The sequence below is a fragment of the Hibiscus syriacus genome, unplaced genomic scaffold (assembly GCF_006381635.1).
Source record: "Hibiscus syriacus cultivar Baekdansim isolate YM2019G1 unplaced genomic scaffold, ASM638163v2 tig00110348_pilon, whole genome shotgun sequence".
Classification (NCBI taxonomy): domain Eukaryota; kingdom Viridiplantae; phylum Streptophyta; class Magnoliopsida; order Malvales; family Malvaceae; genus Hibiscus; species Hibiscus syriacus.
This window is the reverse complement of record NW_024062699.1, coordinates 408,404-431,482: the sequence shown is the minus strand read 5'-3', so window position 1 is coordinate 431,482 and position 23,079 is coordinate 408,404. Positions and strand designations below refer to the sequence as shown.

General features: G+C 34.4%; 1 protein-coding gene and 2 pseudogenes across 1 annotated transcript; 1 reads left to right on the top strand and 2 right to left on the bottom strand.

The window, feature by feature from the left end:
- The first annotated feature begins 4,536 nt into the window (after positions 1–4,536).
- On the top strand, positions 4,537–5,884 carry LOC120120841. The gene is made up of 3 exons (XM_039140369.1): positions 4,537–4,659; positions 4,786–4,989; positions 5,525–5,884. The coding sequence occupies exons 1-3, from the start codon at positions 4,579–4,581 to the stop codon at positions 5,651–5,653; spliced, it is 414 nt and encodes a 137-aa protein (XP_038996300.1). The 5' UTR covers positions 4,537–4,578; the 3' UTR covers positions 5,654–5,884.
- A 187-nt stretch (positions 5,885–6,071) lies between these two features.
- On the bottom strand, positions 6,072–7,501 carry LOC120120863 (annotated as a pseudogene).
- A 1,499-nt stretch (positions 7,502–9,000) lies between these two features.
- LOC120120835 lies at positions 9,001–15,371 on the bottom strand (annotated as a pseudogene).
- Between the last annotated feature and the right edge of the window lie 7,708 nt (positions 15,372–23,079).

Genomic DNA, 23,079 nt, shown 5'->3' with positions numbered 1-23,079 from the left:
GAAGCGATTTCACCTTTGTAGGGAATCTCTACCATGTCATAGTGTCTCATCCCATCAAACATAAGAGGTTCACATGAATAATTCCCCTGGGAACACTATTTGCACACATAATTAACTGAAAATTGCAAAGAATATATGATAAAATGAAAGTCTTTCTCACAAGAAGCGCTTTCACCTTTTATAGAATCTATGTCAAAAAAAGTGGAGGCTTTACAAGAAGCGCTTTTAACTTTTGTAGTGAATCTATGTCATGTCATAGTGTCTCATCCTATCAGACATAGGAGGTGTTGATATGAATAGTTCCCCGAATAGGAACATCATCAAATTTTTTTATTCATTTTAATACTCTAACTCTCAACTATGAAACTCTTAAACTCTTGCTCATCTCTGAGAAAATAGGTTGTATTTCTACTGTTGTTTTTTTGATGATTAAATTTGCCAATTTGAAGTGGGAGTTGTTTTCAAATTTGAGAATTATATCCTCATACCCTTTAAGAGAAACATCACTCTTGAGGAGTTAATCACAAAAAATTTCTTAAAAGTTTGTGTTGGAAGTACTAAAAGACTATTTTCACTTCAATACAAATTTGTTACTAAACTTTTCCATTAACATATACAACGTTTGATATTTCCAATGATGATGATGTTACTATGATGTTTGATGCTCATAATGAAAATGCAGAAGCTCTTACAGAGATGTATGCCAAATTTTTAGAAGTGTGTGGGGTTTGTGGTATGTCGTTATGCTCTTACTATGGGTTGGCTCATCAAGTAGACAATCCAACTCAAATAATCTAGAATGATTTCACATTATTAATGGAAAATTCACCTCGTGGTGGCATGATATCAAGTTCAATAGGGAGACATTCATCAACAACAGCTTATAAACTCTACCGAGGTGGGTCCACGAATAATCCATATGGCAACACAAAAAATTCCATGAACTTGTTCAAAACCCATATGACATTATGCTTTCAAGTTCAAGGGGAAGACATTCATCTGCTAACTTATTTAACCTCAATATTGAGATGCCATCGACACAACAGTCTGTTCAAAACTCATATGAAACAATGCCTTCAAGTTCAAGAGGAAGGCATTCATCTGCCAACTTGTCAAACCTTAACATCGGGTTGACAGAGGATTATTCATCTCCACTAGAAGAACCACTTTGTGAGTCAGGTGCAGATGGTACTGGGACTGATTATTCATTGAACTAGAATCACCATAATTTAACATAGACTCTGATGATGGCATGGATGAAGTGCCCATAAATACATTACAAACTGAACCTCCAACATATATGTATGAAGTGGAATTTGACACAATGTACGAGTCACAATTCCCAGATATGCTTAATGTTGAAGATTATGGATTTAACGTAATAATTAATGATGGTGAGTTATATATCAAAATGGAGTTCTTATCCAAATACAAAGTAATGATCACAATTTAGAATTACAATAATTATAATTCAATTCACTCTAGAGTCAAACGATCCACCAACGAAAACTATGTTTATCACTATGTCCAATGTGATAATGAACACAACTGGATAGTCCGTGTATCAAAGAGGAAGAACAATATATGAGAACTAACAAGATGCAATTTTCCTCATACATGTTATGTAAGAGGGATCAACCATGATCATCTTAACTTGGATTCTAACATTATTTGCCAAACCATCATGTCCATGGTCAAAGAAAGCTCTCATATAGCTATTGCAATACTGATTTTTGTAATACAATAATAATTTGGGTACACAGTCTCCTACAGAAAAGCATGGAAGGCAAAATAGAATGTCATTATAAAACTTCACAGCGAGTGGGATTCTTCTTACAACGAGATACCCGGTTGGTTTAACATAATACAAAGACTCAATCTTAAGATAGTTGGGTTCAAAACTCGCCATGCATATGAGAATAACCTAGTGGTTTGAGATAAATTCCAATTATAATGTGTTTTTTGGACTTACCCATAGTGCATTAATGCGGTCAAATATTGCAAACCGATGGTCTAAAGTGATGGTATATTCTTGAATGAAAATATAAACAAGTTTTATTATTGGCAATTATCCAAGATAATAACTGCAACATTTTTCCCATTGCATTTTCCCTTGTTGAAGGGCAAGATACATAGTCTTGAAGTTTTTTCCTTAGAAAATTGCGCTCACATGTTGTCAGGACAAAAATTGATGATATGCATCATTTCGTACAACGTAGTTGGGATCAAGCATCAATAAACTCTTTAGGTATAATGTGGAAAGCCTCACAGGTTCAACACCGTTAGTATCTGACATATTACTGCAAACTACCATGGGAAATTTAAAAGAATGATGAACATCAATTACTTATACGCATGAATATGTTACTTTTTTTTCAATTTCATTTCTCAATCATTTTCATTGTATTTATTTATACTTGACACTAACTAATACATATGTCTTAGGTTACGAACTCTTACCTCGAAGGTTTGATTTTATGCTTCAATAGTTGTAAGGAAAACATTACAAAGGCTACAATTACATCAAAACCATCAACAAAGAAATTTAGACAAATGCATACGATGAGGGATATAATATGGTCATATGACAACTACCTTTGTTGAGGCTATCAATTCAACCTTAAAGGGGACACGTCATTTACATATAACTACTTTGGTTAAAATGACATTTTTGTTTGGGTAAGCCTTTTGGGAAACTCGGGGGGACAAACTCTTACTTGGATGCAAAACGGCCATGTTATCACCCAAGATTAGTAGTAGGTCTATAGAAAAAAGTTATAGCATCAAATGGAATGCTGGTAATAATTTTTTCTCATACCGATGAGTTATTTCATGTGACATACATGTTACAACCTCTTCAAAGGGATTGAATCTATCTCTTTTAGAGTGAATCTTCAAGAAAGGTCATGTGATTGTGGTTTTTTTCAAGATCTAAAGTATCCATGCTCCCAAGTCATAGCAACTTGCTCACATTCTCATTTGGACTATAAAAGTTATGTTGATCCCATTTACAAATTTTCACAAGTATTCAAGGTATATGAATTTGAGTTCCCCTCATAGGTAATGAAAAAGATCCAAATGAGATTCAGAATTGGCTTACAATTATATAATATCTGTTTTACTAAGGGAATCAGATCATCTAAAATCCACTCTAACTCGTTATAATATGGATATTCGATAGACATCAAAAGAACCTTAAAGATGTGGGCATTGTAGAAACTTAGGCCATAATAGAGAAAATGTTCATCTCTTTTATCATCTCTCAACCGTCGACCATAATTTATTATTAATTTTATTTTCTTATATTAGAATTTATTTTATTTTAATTTATGGTATTGCATTTTCAAGTATTCTATTTTATGTAATTCTATTTTATATTTTTTATAAATATTAATGATTTTATATTTTGTTTTAGTTACGATTTACATTCTACAATTTAGGTTAATATTTTAGGGCGCTGGTTTTATAAATTTATCTTTTTGTTTTAGGGTTGCATGATTATGCTTTAAGGTTAATGATTTACTTTTTATAAGTATTAACATTTATGATTTAGGTTAATATTTTAGGGAATCATGAATTAAGGTTTTTATCTAGGGTTTTTATATACAAAAGAGCTTCCTAAAACCCTAACCCTAAAATCAAAAGTGGAATTATTTGGAAAGCTCACAATATTTTATTAAAATATTAGTCCTTCAAAAATTATAAGTGAAAAGCCCCAATATTTATGATTTACTTTTTGTTTTAGGGTTTTTATAAGTATTAACACATAATACAAAAATTAGTCCTTCAACGTTTATTAAAATGATTATTTTAGTCTTTAATATTTTTTGAGTATTTTAACCCCCAATATTTTATTTTAAAGTGAAAAGCCCGATAATGTTTGACTGAATAATCATTTTAACCCTTATTCTTTTTTCTCTAGAACATTTTGACTCTCAATATTTATTTGGGGCAAAAAGGCCTCTATTTAGGAGCTTTAGGAGCTAACTAACGATTTCCATCCGGACCTTTTTGTCCCAAAATAAAATGTAAGGGTCAAAATGCTTTAAGAAAAGATATATATCAAAATAATTATTTAATAAAACACTAGAGGTATTTTTGACATAATTCCTAAAGAAAATTAAAGTTCAATAAAAAATAATTATTTAATCAAACGTTAGAGATACTCTTTGGAATATTGCCTAATGAAAATTGAAGTTCAATCGACAACATTGTTAACCAATTTGTATTGATTTTGAGTATTGAACATCTAACTTTTACTAAAAAAATTTAAAAGTTTAATTTAAAAATTAAATTTCAATTGATAAAATATTTAAATTTAACTGCATTCAGTTGAAAATATTATCAATGGAACTTTATTTTTCAAACCAAACATATGAAGGGATTAAATTCTTGGAACTAAAAGAAGAAGAGCTAAATGTCAAAATTCGAAAATGTAAAGGGCCTGACTCAAGGCAACGAAATGACGACGAAACTCGCGCGGAGGAACACGCTTCGTTTTTAAGAAATAAAATTGAAGCTCAAAAACTTAAACAAAAAACAAAAACCTTAAACAAAAAACAAAAACCAACGAATCAAATGGTAGCCAGACGTCAGCTAACTGCACCTCAAAGATCAGCTAAGATCGAGCGTGATCGTCGACGCCGCCGAGAACGTAAAGTGCGTATCCACAATTCTATTTGTCCCATCGTTTCGTTTTCGTTTAGTTGTTTTGGTTCTTATAGTTAAGTAGTAGCACGTACTGATTATCTAGTTTTTTTGTTTGTATCTTCCCAATCAATGAAGATGGAGTTTGAGAGATTGCAGAACACGGAAAGAGAATTGCAGGGTTTGGTGGTGGTTCAGAGAAATGAAAACGCGAGCTTAAAAGTTGAAAATCAAACGCTCAACGACATGGTTTCAAAACTCCAGGATACCGTAAATCACCTACGTGACCAAAACCGAGAACTACATCAGAAGAATCTGGGGCTTGAACAAACTATAAAGCTTGTATTGTCTTCCTGTTCCTCTCTGCATTCTTTTCCCTGGTTTTTTTTTTCTTTTTGTTTGTTTTATTTTCATAATATTTCTTGAGATCTCCATCCATAATTCATCGTGAAAATTGTAATACAAAGGGGAAAAAATGCCTCGAATTTCTGGGTGTTCACTTTTCATTGAGGAAACCAACCCAAGTTTTTAACTTTTTAATATTGTTATTGTAAGGATCTTAATTTGTGAAGGAGAATCGATAGCTCGCTTCTGTGTTAAATTCGCCCAGTTAAGATGAGCGTTTGATTGACCATGGGCTATGATCATATTTAATGAACGAGATAATTGCACAAGATTACTTGCTAATCTGGTTTTGCCCTTTTCTAAAGCTTCCTTCACCTTGAAAAAGGATTCATACATTAGCATATCAACAAAAGCCCTTGCCCTTGTTTACTTACCTTGTTGATTTTCTAATTTCTCTTTAGCTCAGGGCACTGGTCATCTTATTCTGAAATCTTGATATCCATATCTTTCTTTCCTGTTTACTTGTTTTCAGGCTGACTCATGGTTTGCATTTGATGAAAGTTCGAGTCCCAATGAAGAAGTTGCAAACAAAGAGTCTATTGCTGAAGGTCCAGGGAGTTCTCAAAGTGGTACTTCGAATGCCAAGAGGATTTCTGCGTGAACCATGCTTAGAAAGTAGAATATAGAAGTGAGGAAGCAGTACGTGCTTGATGCAAAGTATTCAGTAGGCAAGTCTATGCATGCTGCTCTATTGCATTAGCATCCTTCCCAGTAAATGCCTAAGTTTATGAACTTTGACAGTAATACTTGATGATCGGAATATTATCCTCACCAAACATTGCAATCTTTGTGTATCTATCATTTGTTAAGAGTGTCATTTCCATTTGTACAAGTGTCTAGCAAACTGTCAAAAGTTGAATTTCATGTATTAAATTGACAACAGATTCTTAGGCTTGTGAAAAGTTGGTTCTGTTGGATTAAAAAAGAAGTTATCCTGTTTATGATAGCAGCATTTTCAACTTCAAGAATATTGACAATCTTTTATAACTTCTTCAAGAGAAGTCAAAAAGAAGTTGAAAGATGTGAAATTATGGCATAAGGAACCACATTCTATATTTTTGACAAGGAAATCAACAGGAACTCATCAGTTTGCTGTCACATGGAAAACAATACATGTTTCTCTGTTTAACTTAACCCACTGGGTCACAGCAACATTAAACAGAGATCAACGGAAAGGATTCGTCTAATGGTGTTCATATACAAGCAAAACCTGGATAAGGGCGATCTATTCGTACTTGTAAAGATTGCGCTTCAAGTGCAGATCTGGTCTCCACCATTGTTGTATTCCATGGGCTTGCTTGAAATCTTGTGAAGGGATAAGATTCACCATCAAATATGCCGAAGGAATCAAATGCAGTGGTTCTGCTGCTTCGTCACCCCTTTTCACGACACTCATTAATAGATCTCTTAATGAATGCTGGGTTGCTAATCTCTCGATGGCCCCGGCTCCAATCTCTTCCATCTTTTTCCTATTCTCGAAATAGCCAATGTATTCAGAGCATAAGTAGTCTGCAGGGTTCACAAATAGACATGGGTTCCATGCAGACAAAATAGCAAATGGATATTCAGACCGACTCGTTTGGTTGTTTCCCTTCGTGGCAAGAACCAGTCCTGCTGTGATGAGACTGCTTGCAAACCGCAGTCCATGTTTCACGTTCCCATAATTGATTCTCTCAATAGGGGCAGAATGGAGGATTGAAGAGGAAGGCTTCCAAGAAATTGCCCGTTTTGGCCATGGTCTTTCTTCCCAGCTTTGCCATTGCTGCCCCGAGGTAATGGCCAGCCAACCATACATTTGAATCACCCACAATAGCAACCACATTTCGAACAGCTTTCAAGGCAATGTCGAAGAGAAAAGTCTGGTGAAGTCCATTTCGTATGATGTCAATATCCAAAGAGAAGTCTCTCGAGAAGGAGTCGGGTTTATTTATAGTACCTCGAAAGGCAATCACATAGCGGGGACTTCGATCAACTGTGTCATTACAATGAGATGATGGTGGTGTATACTCATAAATGGCACCAAAGATGCAGGAACCAGCATATTCGACAAGCTGGCGAATTAACTTGAAATGGAAGAATCCCCACCAAGGAGGAGCCAGTGCTTGAGAACCTTGACATTTTTCTTGGCGATCTTGCTCCAAAATATAGGCACCCTGAACCAAACTAGCTGTTACAGGCCTTCGATGATTTGAATCCATCCTGCATACATGTAACATACAACAAATATTTCATCAAATAATTTAGCATCCACCAGCCAAGATTGAAGTTCTTAAACCTTAAACATCTAGGGGTTTTCTGGTAACGGTGAAGATCTTACCAATCCATACTGTTTAGGTGCAAGGGGCCTGAAAGACCAAAATCTTCACTCTCAGAGCTCATCACAGCACTTGCAATTCTTTCCTTTTCGATATTTAGAAATGCTAAGCTGCATTCACAAGCAAGTGATTATTACACATGAATGGAACAAGCAATCTAAGGACTTGATGAATGAGATTCATTTATCAAGACCAAGAAAGTGTCAATAAGAACATACAATGTTCCCAAATTCATTTAGAACTTAAACCACAACAAACCAAGAATCAGGGTGGTTCGGAACCAATTTTAAACACCTAATTAAGTCTCAGAACAATTTAGCAGGCTTTGGCCGGTGCAGAATCAAGTATCAGTACATGAACCAAAATTTTCTGAAATAATTGATGCAAGAGCAGCCAGTGGCAACAAAAAAAAAAAACTTTTTGAGAAGTGCAAAAATTCACATTAGATTTGGCACTTTGTCAATTAAATGCTATGGACTGTTGTGCCTCAACTTTCAAAGAATGCTACAAATTTGTCTTTCACAGTTTGTAGCCTAGTGATATGGCTGTAGTTGTTGCCAAATAACAAATATTCTCAAAACAAATCAGAAGAGGAAAAAGTGATCAAACATTCCAAAACTGTACAAAAACAAACCAACCCTATAATTATTCAATTACCTCTATAATAAAGTACCCTTTGTACCTGATTTATACTAATCATACAAAATCACAAACTGATATAGATCTATCAACATCCGTACAGACTGCATCCTTTCAAAATTAGCCATGGCACTGAAATAAAGTAGTTTTTTTTAACAAAGATGAAACCCATCAAAGGTAAATGGCTAAAACAATAAAAAAAAATCGAGAATAAACCAAAGAAGAAGAAGATGACATTTCCTGCTTCAAGATTAAATTTTTTACCTTTTTGGTGGAAGGCGCAGATCTGTGTGTGTGTGTGTGTGTTTTATTTGTTATGGAAGGTGTTTTTTGGTGTTGGTTGGCGAGACAGATATAAGAGAAAGGAGAAATGATGATGTCTGTGCATCCAACACAAGTTTATAATCGTGCGAGCTGTCTGGTTTTATTGCGCTTCCTGTACTGGGGAAGAAAGCAACAGATCCCGTACGATACTCGCATCGTACGGCGTCGTGTTTCCCAGGAATGGTGAGAAGTATATATCCACTATTTATATATTACGATTGTCATCTTCTTATGGGTTTAACTGAAATTTCGGCTTTAATATAAGACACGAAGCAAATTTAAACCAAAGCGAGGGTGATACCAAAATATTTGGGTAAACTATGAAATTTAATCATTGGACTTTCTTACTATTTTTATTTTAACAACTACATTTTAAAACATTCTAATTAAGTCACTAAATTTTAAAAGTTAATTTTTTTAGTTACTGTTCTATTATGTAGCAACTCAGTGATGATATGCCTTATAGGGATGATTTTGCATCAGAAAATGCTACATGTTTGAGTCTTCTAGTTGGGTTGATGAGATTAATGAAAGATAAGAAGCACCAAAATAGGGTATTGGCTGGATTGAGTTTGCTCACAGTAATTTGTTCTCATGAATCGGTTAGGAACACTTTTTGTCAATGTGGCTTATTTTTGTATATGAAATTTATATAAAAAAAAACGTATCATGCACAAACAACTTACGTTGCTTGCTGAAATATGTTTAAGCCACTGCCTTCAAATACAACAAACAAAGCAACCCCTCTTACAGTAATACCGACTCTGATTCTGCTTATAAACGAGATGAACGAATGGTGCTTTCACCAGTCTCTACTTGGACCAGGCAACCATGTCGATTTCTTCTTGTGCACTCTTGTATAACTCTAGCCTCTTGGCAAGAGCGCTACATTGTTCCATGATTGCCGGATCTTCGTTCAACAATGCTGATAATCGATTTTGCTAGCCAAAAGAAAGGGATCTCCAGATAAGAATTCACATTGTTCATCTGAAATACCAAAATGACTGAATAGCAACAATTCCTACCTCCAGTTTACCCAATTCAGTGTAGTAAACGTCAAGCAGGCTTCTTTTAGCTTCCCGGACTTGACAATGGACTTTGGAATAGAGTGGCGCAAGCCGGCGCAGACTGCGTTAACATATGATAGAACTGTTGTTCCTGCAGACACATGGTCAGAGAAATCCATGATCAGCAGCAATACCATATTGTATGTCAAGAAACATACTTTTTCCTGTCTTTTCACATGTTTGTTTGTGTATGTGCACCTACCAATTCTCCTCAGGTATGCCTCATTGTATCGTCAAATATTGATTGTGAAGGGTTGCCACCCTTATCCACTTCTTGAGGTAGCTTTTGGAAGAAATCGACCGTAAGGTAACAGCATTCCATATCAACCAGTTGAAGTGCTGCTTTTTTGCTTTGTTCCCTCATTCTCTCAAGAGATTCCATTGCAGCATTCTTGACCTCGGTTCTTAGAGCTGGATACTTCTTTAACTCCTGGAAACCAAACCACAATAATAACTAAATACCAGGACCAGCTGGCATATTTTCTTTGATACATGAACAAGATGATAAGTTAAGACAGGAACATACCGTGGTCTCACTGATAGCCTTGTGAACCAGATCCTTGAGAATGGAATGAACCTGGAAAAATGTCGATAAAATGAATACAATACGATTTTGTACTGCTTCTTAAGACATTCCAGAATAATCTCAACATGCCAAATTGAGCGTAGTATCCATTTTTTTCTGAAAATTTATTTCTTACCGCTTCAACAGAAGCCTCAACTGGACCTCTGATGGTAATTAAAGTAGATTCAATCAAACGACGATATCCTTGCTCAGGAGCTATTAGATGAGGCTGATATCCATCAGCTTCAATAATGAGCTTCCTGATATTCTCCAAAGACAGTTGCTTGTCAAATTGCAACCGTTGCAGAGCAGCAGGAAGTTGGTTGTCAAAGAAATTGTAAACCTTATCATCACCAGGACACCTGTAAACAATGGTGGAAGTCAAAACAGATAAAAACGAATGAAGCCGGAGACAGGTGAGTTAGACATGGTAAGAACAAGGCATGTTTATACATACATATACAAAGAACATCTGGATGGCATGTATTCATTTTATCGACATTTTTCCGGGTTCATTCCATTCTCAAGGATCTGGTTCACAAGGCTATCAGTGAGACCACGGTATGTTCCTGTCTTAACAAGAAGTAACTGAGAATCAACTGAAAGTGGAAAATCAATAAAGCCAAACTCCACACAAAGAGGAAGAGCACACATACACCAGCATCAGCCTCCATAGGTTTTCCAAGGTGGCTCAGTTCAGTTTCAAGTTCAGCAACTGTTTTATTAATAAGGGACTGAACGCCTGGGATTCTGTACTTGATTACACTTTCCAAATACTAAGACATTAACCAATACATCTATGATAATAAAATAGAAGAAAAAGTAGCACTGAAATCACCAAAAACAAGACATGAACGAATGGACTTGACTACACTTTCCAAATGCTAAGACATTAACCAATACATCTATGTTAATACAATAGAAGAAAAAGTAGCACTGAATTCACCAAAAACAAAACATGAACGAATGGGAGTAGTAATATACTGTATACCTTCGAGAGCATCTTAGCAAGATGCTCAGAACCCATTCTGTTAGCAAGGTGCTTACTATGGTGTACTAGCGAAATACTCACGCTCTCTACGCCTAGCCGCAATCATGTCGACATTCTTGTTAATATCTGCTTGTGAGCGGTTCGCAACACCAATCCAAGGGAATTTCAGCATGTAAGATCTTCCTTCCAGTAACTAAGCAGAAATAGGCCTCAGAACATCGATAAAGCACAAGGCATTCACTGCTAAAGACTTGATATGTGTTTTTGCATGATTCTTAATCATGCATAAATAAACTTACATCAACTGCATTAGTACCCTTATCATGCATAAATAAACTTACATCAATTGCATCAGTACCCTTATCCATCAGATCAATCTTTGTCAGGACACCAATAGTCCTCTCCCTTGAAAGGCTTATACCAATAATGAGTATGACCCATAACTTCACATGATACTATTAGAACTACATTTAAGAACAAGTAGAGATAATAGAAATTTAGAAGAAGATAGAATGAACTAGCTTTGCAAAAGATTACATGTAGGGTCCACCTCACGTGAGATTTTAATTGCATCAGACGTAGCAAGATCTTGATTAGCAGGTGAAATAGCTAAGATTATAGAGTTGGGCTGCATACAAGTTCACCAAACAAACACAGTGCAAAGCTGTTCAGCTTACGTTCTTAAACCACAATTTACAGCTTACATGAAAAATGTACACTCCAAAGTTATTGTGGGAAAAGGTAGGTAGCAATTTACGGCAACAACCATCCACTTTTATTAACACTTTAAAAAGTAAAAAGGTATAACGAGAGCTAGTCAGCCGTATATTTAAGTAAATTGAGCTTATAGCGGTAGAAGGCAATGTTGTTTTTCATTGATGATCTGAGTTCGAGCAATTATATTTATAGGGTGTGTATGTTGTCCATAGGTTAAATTTTTTAATATATGTTATCTTGTAATTATCTTATAATATTCACACACAAAAAATAAACTACAGCACTATAGTTCTTTAAAGGTTATATTTTTAGCTTCTGAATATACGAGCGAACCATATCCTCAATATCTTGCACAATGCTGTCTGGCTGACCCTCTGCATTTAACAAAAAAAAACCATCAATTTCACTAAATATTATACAAATTAAGTAATCAAGAGCTCAGCTAACTATACAGCAATGAGAAGAGAGGGAAAATAGGAGGGTTAAAATACTACTGACTATAGTTATTATAAGGATTATTTGAAAAATAAATATTCTTTTTGTTGTGTTTAATTTTTTTTATCAGAGGAAGTGTTTAAGATTTTGTTGTTATGTTTGTTTATAAAATAAATTATTAGATGAATGTATAATTGTTGACCAGTAAAGTAGACAACAATTGTGTAGATGGTCGGAGAGTAGTTCTAATAGTAATTATCAGGGTTTTGGTGGAATTATTCTTGATCGTAGTGAGAAATAACTAGTCTCTTCATTTTCAGTGTTACATGACTTTTTACTAGATAAAATAAACTCAGTGACCGAAAATGCCTTATAATATATAATTTTGATCAACTTTTTTTTGATTTGCCAAAATGACCAACAAAATCGCAACGTGAACTCCAGTATCGCAAATCAGTTTCCAGAATCATAACGCGATTCTGACTATCGCAACGCGATAATACACAATCGCAACGCGATTCTGACTATCGCAACGCGATAGTACAAAATCGCAATGTGATTTTCCAAATTTACGTTAGAACTACTCTCCGACCACGACCACGACCACGACCCGACCCTACCCGAGACGAGACGAGACGGCGGCGGTACGCGAGAGTCCCCCGTGTTATCTTCCACTCAACAAGGAAGTGGGAAATCCAAACCTTAAATACTCATTCTCAATAGTGTTTCCAATACTATGTGGGATTGAGCATTGCAAACACTTGGGAATCTTTTACACTATCGCAACACATTCTTTATTGTTTCAAACTAAGATCTTACAAATGGCTTGGGAATCTTTTACACTATCGCAATACATTCTTTATTGTTTCAAACTACACGTGAATTTGGAATAGTTAAAATGTAAACTTATTTTGGATTTTCACTATCGCAACACTTTTTCACTATAACAATAACACGTTTTTCAAACTCTCGCAACACATTTTAACTATCGCAACACATTTTTCAAAATCAAAATCGCGTTGCGAATCTGGATATTCGCGTTGCGAATTTAAAAACTGAATTGAAAAATTAGAGTTCGCGTTGCGATTTTGTTGGTTATTTTGGTAAATCCAAAAAAATTTGGTTAAAATTATATATTATAAGGTATTTTCGGTCACTGAAATTATTTTCTCATAAAGCTATGGAGAATATTTTTATGTTAGTAATTCATTTTATTTAAGTGTTTATCTTAAAATTTTATTTGCATCTATCTATTTAAAAAATTTATGTTACTAATATACATGTATTCACTCTTAATTTTTTTTAAATCCGCCGCTGATGTGAACACATTGTTGGTGACCGTGCGCAAACAAGATTTATACACATGTTTGTCGGTGGACGTTCACGAGCAATGTAGCTAAGGATTCACGTAAGTAATAGTTTACATATTCGAAAATTTGTACGAGTGTAGGTTCGTAAGTAGTAACAATGATACGTGAATTTATTTAAGAATAATTAATTATTTATATGAAAAATAAATAAAAATAATAATTCTAATTTAAAAAACCATTTTCACCCCGAAATCAGATTTCTCCATGAGCTCAGGGTCAATTTTTTTCATCTCCATGGTCAGATACGTCATTCACGTCACCCTCAACTTTCTCTTTGCCGTGACAAATATGGAGAAATGGAAAAATATTAGGTAATATACTGTTAATAAAAGGAGTTATTAGAAATGTCATTATTTTTTTAATAATTTTAGTAAAAGAAAATTAAAATATTATTATTTTATCAAAAGTGTTATTATTGATATTTTATCGAGTTTGTTAACATATCTAGTAAAACGTTACTTAAAATATTATTTTTTTTATTAGATATGTTAATATTGAATATTTTACCAAAAATATTAAAAAAAAAATTAATATTTTAGGTAAAACAAATAATGTTTTAGGTAAATTTTTATTGAAAATGTTAAAAGAATAATAATAATTTCGATAGCGTCTATACTGAGACTGCAGTACGACAGAACTTCCCTAAGAAATGTGATTCCTTTGTCTCCTATTTCGTTTTCTCTTGATATTTTTATGATTTGAAAGTCTGAATTTTTTGGTGAATTTGAATAGATAATTTGATGTTTTGAAAATGATTTCTATAAATAAAACAAAAGCTCTTATTTGATTCGGAGACATGGGTAATGGGTTTACAATAAATAGATTTTAGAATTTAAAATTCTCAAATCAAGTTAAAAAATAATAATTGAAACTTTTAAAGCACAAAATATTTATGAATAAACTGAAGCATCCAAGGTGGATAAAGAAAAGAAGCATTTGCTCTTCTTTGTCGGAGAAGGTGACCGATCAGAGCAGAGACGCACAGGTGAATGACGACGACGAAGAAGACCCGTTTTAATTATTTTTTAAAATTAATTAAAAATATTTTTTATTTTAATAGAAAATAATAGAAACTTTCACATGTCATTAAATAAGGATTTGAAGATTACAATTGGTTCAACTTACCTACTGCAACCTTGGTAAGACCAGGAAGGTCAACCAGAGTCAAATTGACAACTGAATCAAAGAAGAAGAAGAGCTTGTTAATTTACAAACAATGGAATACTGCAGAGAATAATTATAAATGGAATATACCATTGGGAGAATATATATATAGTAAGATGAATAGGAACACTGGAGATTTGTTTGGTTTGACCAGTTACTCTATCCGTCTCATCTTGTATCTCGTTCCTGACCGCACCTATAACACGCAAACTTCAAATCTTAGGTGCTGCTGATTAGCAATCAACGTGAAACCAAATTACCAAAATCAGTGAATCTTTTTCTTTCAAGGTGAAGAAACTCAGCGTATTCTCTGCTTCCTTCTTCACTCTTATGAAGCTGTAACACCAAAGGTCGCCGAGTAACAATCCCTGCATTCATTTTTAATCCACAGTAAAACAAAATTCACTTCTCCGAAAGAAAGATTCAAAAGTGTAATTCATTCATTGTTTACCTGATCCACGCGGTAAAAAATCCTTGCCCACAATGCTTTCTAACACCGAGGATTTCCCTGAACTCTGTTGAGATTTGAAATTTTTAGTTTAGAACAAATGGATGACCAAGGAGAAAAAAAAAAGAGATCACCGACCTGACCGCCAACGACGGTGATTGAAGCTAAAGAGTCTCAAAGTGTAGGTAAGGCGCTTGCTTCGCCATGGTCGCCAAGAGACGTGAAAGCTCGTTGAATCTTGTTGACAAGGGAAATCAAATTGTCCATTTTGTATTGAAATTCAGATGAAGTGGATTTGTTTTTGAAATGGAAGAAGCTTGCTTGCTGTGGCTTTAAAGTTTGGCGTGAAGGTGAGTTGAGAGGATACGACAAGGAGAGGCGGGTAGGCATGGGCATGATACCCGAATCAGATAAGTTCCGACTTAATCGGGTTAAGTTTTTAAAAAAAAAAATCAGGTTTGAGTCACGTCGGATTTTTAAAGGTGATGTTCGGGTCGGGTTGAATTCTGATTTAGTGTGAAAAATATTCAACTTGATCTAGAAAAAATATAATTTTATCTTATATATTTAAAAATAATTATAATAATACATCTCTATATATATATTTTTCAATTAAATCATTATTTTTATTGAATAAAACTAATATTTTATTATTTCGAATTGGATTCGAATTTAATTTCAAAAACCAAATTGAGTCAAATTTTGGGTGAAAGAGTCATTATTCTCGAATCGAGTGAACAAAAAATCTGACCCGACCAAGCCTATCCTAGGCGGGGGCATTGATAAGTACAACGAAGGTCAGGGTCAGTTTTATGAATAAAGTGGGTTTTTGTTTTTCCCTCTATTTTTCATATTCGTCCATATGGCGGCGGACAACCGGAACTCCAACCTGCAATTTTCAAGTTTACTGATGGCATCGTTTGCCTATTCATCAATTTCTTCTCCTTTCTGTTTTTGATGGACCCTAACAAACAAAACTAAGCAATTTTATTATTTTAATTCCAAATATTCCTTTGCTTGGATTTTTTTTCTATTAAAAACCAAGTAAGAATGTGCAAAGAAACCGATCAAATCGACTTTTACATTAATATTTAGACGATTATAATTCATAAGTTCAAAAATCATGATCATCTATGAGTGTTGGCCTTGTATGCCTGTTGTACAACATGTTCATATTATTGCATAATGTTGACACTCATTTTTTCGTCTTAAAAACATATTATTATTATTAATTATTAATTTATATTTATAGGCCCAATTTACAAACTCAGATTACAACAAATCCCAGAGCCAGAAAATCAACTCTAATACCCAAAGACCCGAACCAGGCCCAAATTTGAACTCTAAATTAACACCAAGCCGCCAGCAGTCCTTCCAGTTTCCAGCCGATGCCATGACCGGGCCAAGACCTAGTGAAGCAAGCTACCAGCGCCGCACGCCATTCTCGCCACCAAATCTGCACACAACGGCAAAACATAAACAAATCAGGCACCAAAGTCAAAGACAAATCCCAACCTAATTTCACCTAAACCCATCATCATTTTACCAAATAAAGCAATGAAAAAAAGGAAGGAAAGACAAAGGGATTAGGTGAAGAAAAATTGTAACAGGGGAGGTTTCTGCTACCTAGAAAAGGGAGGGCTCTCTCGGCCATAAAATAAAGAAGTGGGGAATAAATGGAATAAGAAGAGAGAGCATTAGATTTTTGAGAAAAAATTTTGTAAAGGGGGCTTCACCTTCGAAACAGAAAAAATGTAAGCAGAGGAGTTTCCTCTGATTCTTGACGATAAGAACAAGTAATGCAAAAGGGTTTCCTTTATTTCTTTCAAAGTTTACATAGTAAATCTGTATTTTCTTTGTGTGCATGTTTATATCATTTTGAAGCTAAAAATAAAATACAGAGAGGGATTAAAGATTTACCTGGGTCGTGTGAGCGCAACTCCTTTCATCGCCGTTCGAGTTCCATATGAAAATAAAATAGTTTGATGTTAGTCTTAGTAAATAAATGTTTTCCCTTTTGAATCAAAACAGTAAAGAGTGAAAGAGAGAATTTACCTTGTCCGAGCGTCGGAGCTGTCGTCGGGAGTAAAGATGTATGGTGGCCGAGGAAAGGAAATCGTTGATGAATGATGTTACGAGGAAGAAAGTTGGGTTTAGGCTCGTTTCATGGCTGGTTCTAGCTTGTTCGCCCTTTGTGATCGGGGTGTTTAACAGGGAGTTGCCGAGGGTGTTGAGTGTGAGAGTGAGAGGCTGCCATGAATGAATAAGAATGGAGAGTTGAGAGTTGTGAAGCTCTCGAACAGAGAAGATGGGAGAGGAGAAGGAAACGGCGCCTTCAGTAGATATGAGAGGGAGGTTTGCAAATAATTTAGGGTTAAGTTTTTACTATATATATTATATATATTAAAAGAGTAAAACGGTAATGTTTCAATATATGTTGTGTTTTGCAAAGGGAAGAGTAAACTATGCAACTAATTCTTTGAGTTTCGAGGTGTTCTGTACGGGTCATCTCATTTCCTTTTTTACTCATTCTAATCCTCAAATCGAATGTTTGCATGTTAATTTAGTCTCTTTATTTTGTGCACATTTAATTTTAGTCTTGAATGTTATTATATTTAATTGTTGTTATTTTAGACATTAGACCTTTAAGTTTTTGCATTTTAAATTTTAGACTTCAATTCAAGTTTTTTATGCTTTTAATTTAGTCTATGTATTTTATACGCTTTTAATTTTAATCCGAAAAATTGATTTTTTTTTGTTAATTAGATATTAGATCTCTAATTGTTTGCATATTACTTTTTAGTCCTGCATATATTGGATTTATTCTGGTTTTAATCCTTTGTAATAATTTCAGGTACTCAATATGATAATATTTGCATTTACGCTTTAATTGTTATTTATTTTGCATTATAAATAGTAAATTTCGGTTCAATATGATTTAGCCATTAGTTTAATATATATAGCTATTTTTTTTAGTTTGGTATGCTATGTTTCCATTTTTTTGCATTTAAGTCATTTGTATATTGCATATATATATATATATATATATATATTATAATGTGTAGTCATAAAATATGTATATATTTGTTTTTGGTATTAAAATATTATTGCATGATAATTTTTCATATTTTATTTATTAATTAGATAATCATAATATTTGTTTAATTAATTTTTTCATTAACATTTTTTTACATGAATTGTATGATATCCTCATGAGCATTACTTGACTCAAATTGAAATAAATTGACTAAGGGTAATATTCGATCATTTTAAATTTATTAAAAGAAACTTTCTAATACGTGAATATTTAATCCATTTTAATATATAGTATTAAGTATTAATACTAGAACTTACATTTTAGATTTGAGCCTCTAGGTTCCTTAATTTTCGTAATTTGACACTTTAAGTTAGAAAAAGCCTTAATTTATTTTTAGTTTAATTAGGACAAATAAAATTTTGTTTGATTACATTGTTTTTACAAATCTAAGGCACTGTTTACTTATTAAGGAATTAATAATATATCTCCTGCGATCGTACTCAAGGGCTGACTACTAGTAATTCCTTGAATAAGTCGACATCCTTTTCAAAACCACATCATGTTTTTTAAAAATGAGGCAATATTCGGTTATTAGGCACAATAGCTGATCTCCCGCATTTACGCACGGGGGCGAATGCTATCGGTCTCGATAAACGAATATCCTTTTCAACTTTGCATCCTTAATGATTTTTAAATTAAACAAGGATCGAACTCCAAATTTCTGATTTTAAATATAGGGTAATCAACTAGGTATCAATTTTTGGGCACTTGTATGGGTGCTAATCCTTCTCCACTCGTAACTGACTCCTGAACCTAATTTTTAGATTTTCGCAGACCTTCAAACCCGATATTTTGATAAAAACAAAATGTTTTATTCAATGCATCCGGTTTTTATGGTATTCCAATCTCACCTTAAATGATTGGTGGCAACTCCTCACCCTTCGAAACGATTTTAAAAAAGAAAACCCCCAAGTCGGTATCGGTCTTTTCCCTCCGGGCGAAAAAACTGTTACGACATCTTGGCGACTCCGTTGGGGATTTTTGTTTTTTAAACAAATTGAGAGTCGAGCCACGAGTTGGTTACCCTATATTTATTATTTGAAAATTATGAGTTCGATCTTGTTTAATTTACGGTTCATTATGTTATTTCAAAAAATAAAAATCAAACATATTTCTCTATCGTTAATGCTTACACTTTTATGGAATTATTTAGGATTGTTGCATATCATTGCTCTCAAACTCGATTTACCTAAGTATGGAGAAATGTCACACCTCACGAGGAGCATTGGGCTTCCTTGTATGGGTCTGACAAAGTATCTCTGGAAAGTACCCTAAGTTGCCTATTCAGATATCAGTTCCGAGGTACGCTTTTAGTGGTATGATCCCCTGAGCTGAACTCGATTCGCAAGTCTATAATGGGCCAGAATCGGGGGAAAACTTAGCAGGTTGTAAAAGTGGCTTGGGAACCCTTTGCTAGAATCCAACTTTATATAGAGAATTTAGTAAGCCTACCCCGCTATAGCCATATGGATAACCTAGGAAAAATAGAACGCATGCGTTTAGGACCATTAATTTCCATTGTATGCTTTATTTTTTTTAGTCTCAACTTTAATTCATATTTCAGATTATATATTTTTTGACTAATCATTTCAACTACTTGATTCTTGTTGTCTTGTTTATACTAACATTGATTTTTCTTTTGTATGCTCTTATTGCATTTTTGCATGTATCATTGTCACATCACATCATTTCATAAACGGTATTGATTCCCATATTACCTAGTTATTATAAAAATAGCTTAAGGCAACAATGTATTCCGATAGGACTGAGAATGCAATCAGTGTTCAGACCTGGTTCGAGTACGGACAGACGCAATTCAGAGACATCCTTGTCACTACTGAAGAATCATTTTTGCCAGAGAAGGTAATTATCCGAGCTCGGTAGCATGCTCAGAGACTAAGAGAGCAAATAGATGAGGCTAACTAGGAATTGGCGCAGAGGTGAGCACATATTGAGTAGCTCGAAGCACATTTGTTTAGTTTGGATGAGACTTTTCAGAACCCTTACAACAACAATCAGTTTCATCTTCAAAAAGAAAATGAGATGTTAAAGAAGAGGATAATGGAACTAGAAGGAGTGGGGTTGATCCACTTATCCTCACAATAGATGGCCAGACAGGAAAATGAGGCCTTAAAAGCCAAGATTGCTGAGCTAGAAGTTATAGTACAGAGATGCCATCGGCGAATCAGAGGAAGAACGGTGTATCATGGGATTGATGATATAGTTCGACAGATTAGCGAATGGGGCAAGATTCTATGCTTAATTTCCATGTTGATGTATTCTCTTGGCCTAAAGTGCTTAGACGTTGTGTGTTATTGAGTACTTTCTATATAAACTAAGTTATTTTGGAATCAATATCAGGTTGCATTTGCATTTGCATCTTCATGTCATTAAAAGGTGTTAATTCGCAAGTGATTGATTAATAAGAAGGCTGGTCATAATGAGACAAGAAATTTTTAACCATGTAGTCAAAATCTGGAGATCCAAAGATGTTCAAACGATCCATAAAGAAGGAAATCTTATGAATGAAGAAATTTGAAGCTAATTGAAGACTTCCTTTAAATGAACAAAGGATAAGATATTCCCTCATGATATATATGCAGTCATACCAAGGACGAGAAGATCATTCACAAATACATGAAGATCACTTTGCATTGAAAGTAAAGATGGGGGCATTCGAAGTCATCAAAGGTGATAAAGTACGCCGATAACTTTAGGGTGTAATGTTAGATTCCATGAAAAGTACAGTTCAAGGAAATGAAGAATCATAATTGTATTTTGACTACATCGTGTAATGAAATCTTATTGTCTAAATGAAGGTTGTTCTATAGTGGTCACTTTTGGAATTAACACCTTGTGCATTTGCATTTGCATATGCCTTCCTATTTTACATTAGCTTATTAATTAATTAATTTATTTTTCTATTATTACTTTTTGTCATTTTGATATCTTATTTGTACTAACTTGTTTTTTATATCATTTTTTCTTTGTTTGCATTGCATGATCATGACATAATCAAAAGGTGTTGATTTGTGAGTGGTCATCATAGTAAAAGGTTTTCATGATGGACAAAGGGTTTCGTGATCAAGCAGGCTATAACACAGGCAAGAAGTGACATCCTATGAAAGCTTCGAGAATAGCAGAGAGTTGTGCGCACAATGATAATATGTCTGACGAAGAGTACAAGGAGATAAAAGAGCAGATGTCCAAGATGATGGATATAATAGATGCTTTGGAAAAAGGAAGTGATACTTCTACAACAGAACAGAAAGAGCTCGATGAAAACAATCTTAAGGTGTCAAATATACAAGAGATTACTTTAGAGCCCGCTGATCCTAGCCAGTATGAGAAATCACGCACAATCATTGTTTGTATCAACAAGCTGTTTGGAAACGCCAAGAAAATAGTGGAAATTATAGAAGTTCAAAAGGATGAAAAGAAGCCATGCAGTCAGAATTCCTTGGTGTTTGATAGTCTACTCCCAACATCAGGGGAAGTAAAACTGAAAACTCCAGCCCAACCCAAGTTGAGAGGTGGCTCTCGTTGTAACGGATTATCCTGTTGAGTTTGAACTAGAAGTGACCAAAGGTAAGGGTATCAGTGAGGGAATCCAGGAAGAGGATTGTTTGCCAAAATACGAAGCTCAGATTCGTCATTTAAGGAGCAAAAATAATAAATTGGGTAGAGAGATGGAAGCCATGCGGGATGTTTTTCGAATGATTAGTCAAGCCTTTAAATTTGTTAGTATAGGAAATATCCCAGATGAGTGGATAACAGGGGTCACTAAATTGAAGAATAACGCTGAACAATGGAGAAAGAATTGCAAGGTTCAAGAAGGTCGAGCCGAGAAGTTTGCTCATGATTTACAAATTGCAGAAAGAAGACGCAATATAACTGTTGATAATTTGGAAAAATATCAAGCCGAAAATCAGACTTTGAATTTGTCCATAGCCAACATGGAAATTTCATATCAACGCCACAAGCGGGAGAATGAAACTGAGCTAGAAGCCACTAAAGCCAAGAACAAGAAGTTGATGAAGATTATGGATGATTATAGTGATCATATGCAAGATCTTCATAACCACAATGACTTTCTTACAAGGAAGATTCAACAGCAGTGTCTACAGCTTCGAGAATCGACACTCAAGATAGAGAAAAGGGACAAAGTCATGAAAGAAGCTATGACCCAAGCAAACAATGTGGCTCACAAATGGGTTTATTTAGATGGCTTTGCAAGATAATTAAAGTAGATTGACAATTCAACACCCGAGAATGAGTGGAAGTTAAATTGGCTTTTGAATGAGGTAGAAAAGTTCAAAGTGAAAGCTGTCCATTATATGTAAAGTTTGTTTGATGTACCGAGACCTTAGTGTTATATCAAAGTTAGTTTAAGATGATCACTCTAGAATGACACCTTTTATATTTGCATTTAGCATTTACATTAGCATTGCATGTATTCATTTAAGTATTTTATGTGCATTAATTTTGAAAACATGGAAATAACTTATGGAAGGTTATGTGCTAGTAATAACAAGATCATTCATTCATACTGCTCCTTATCGTCATGAACAAACAAATGGAAATAATGGAGCAATCTCACAAGGAATCACAAAATTAGTTGCAAGAGCAGTTGGTCGGGGTATAACAAGGAACGAGGAATCAAGCATCGGGTTCTCTACAAGACGCATCGAATCAAATGATCTAGGTGCTGGTACCACAGGCTACTAGTAAAGAGAAAATAGAGGATAAAGGAAATCAATCTCATCAGACTAGTACATCAAGAGTGATAATTTTCCCTGGAGCATCTAACTCAAACCCAGGGATGAGCCTCGTCGATTATGAGCAATTTGAAGACGAATTCAAGTGGTTGAATGAAGCCATTAAAGATATGAAGG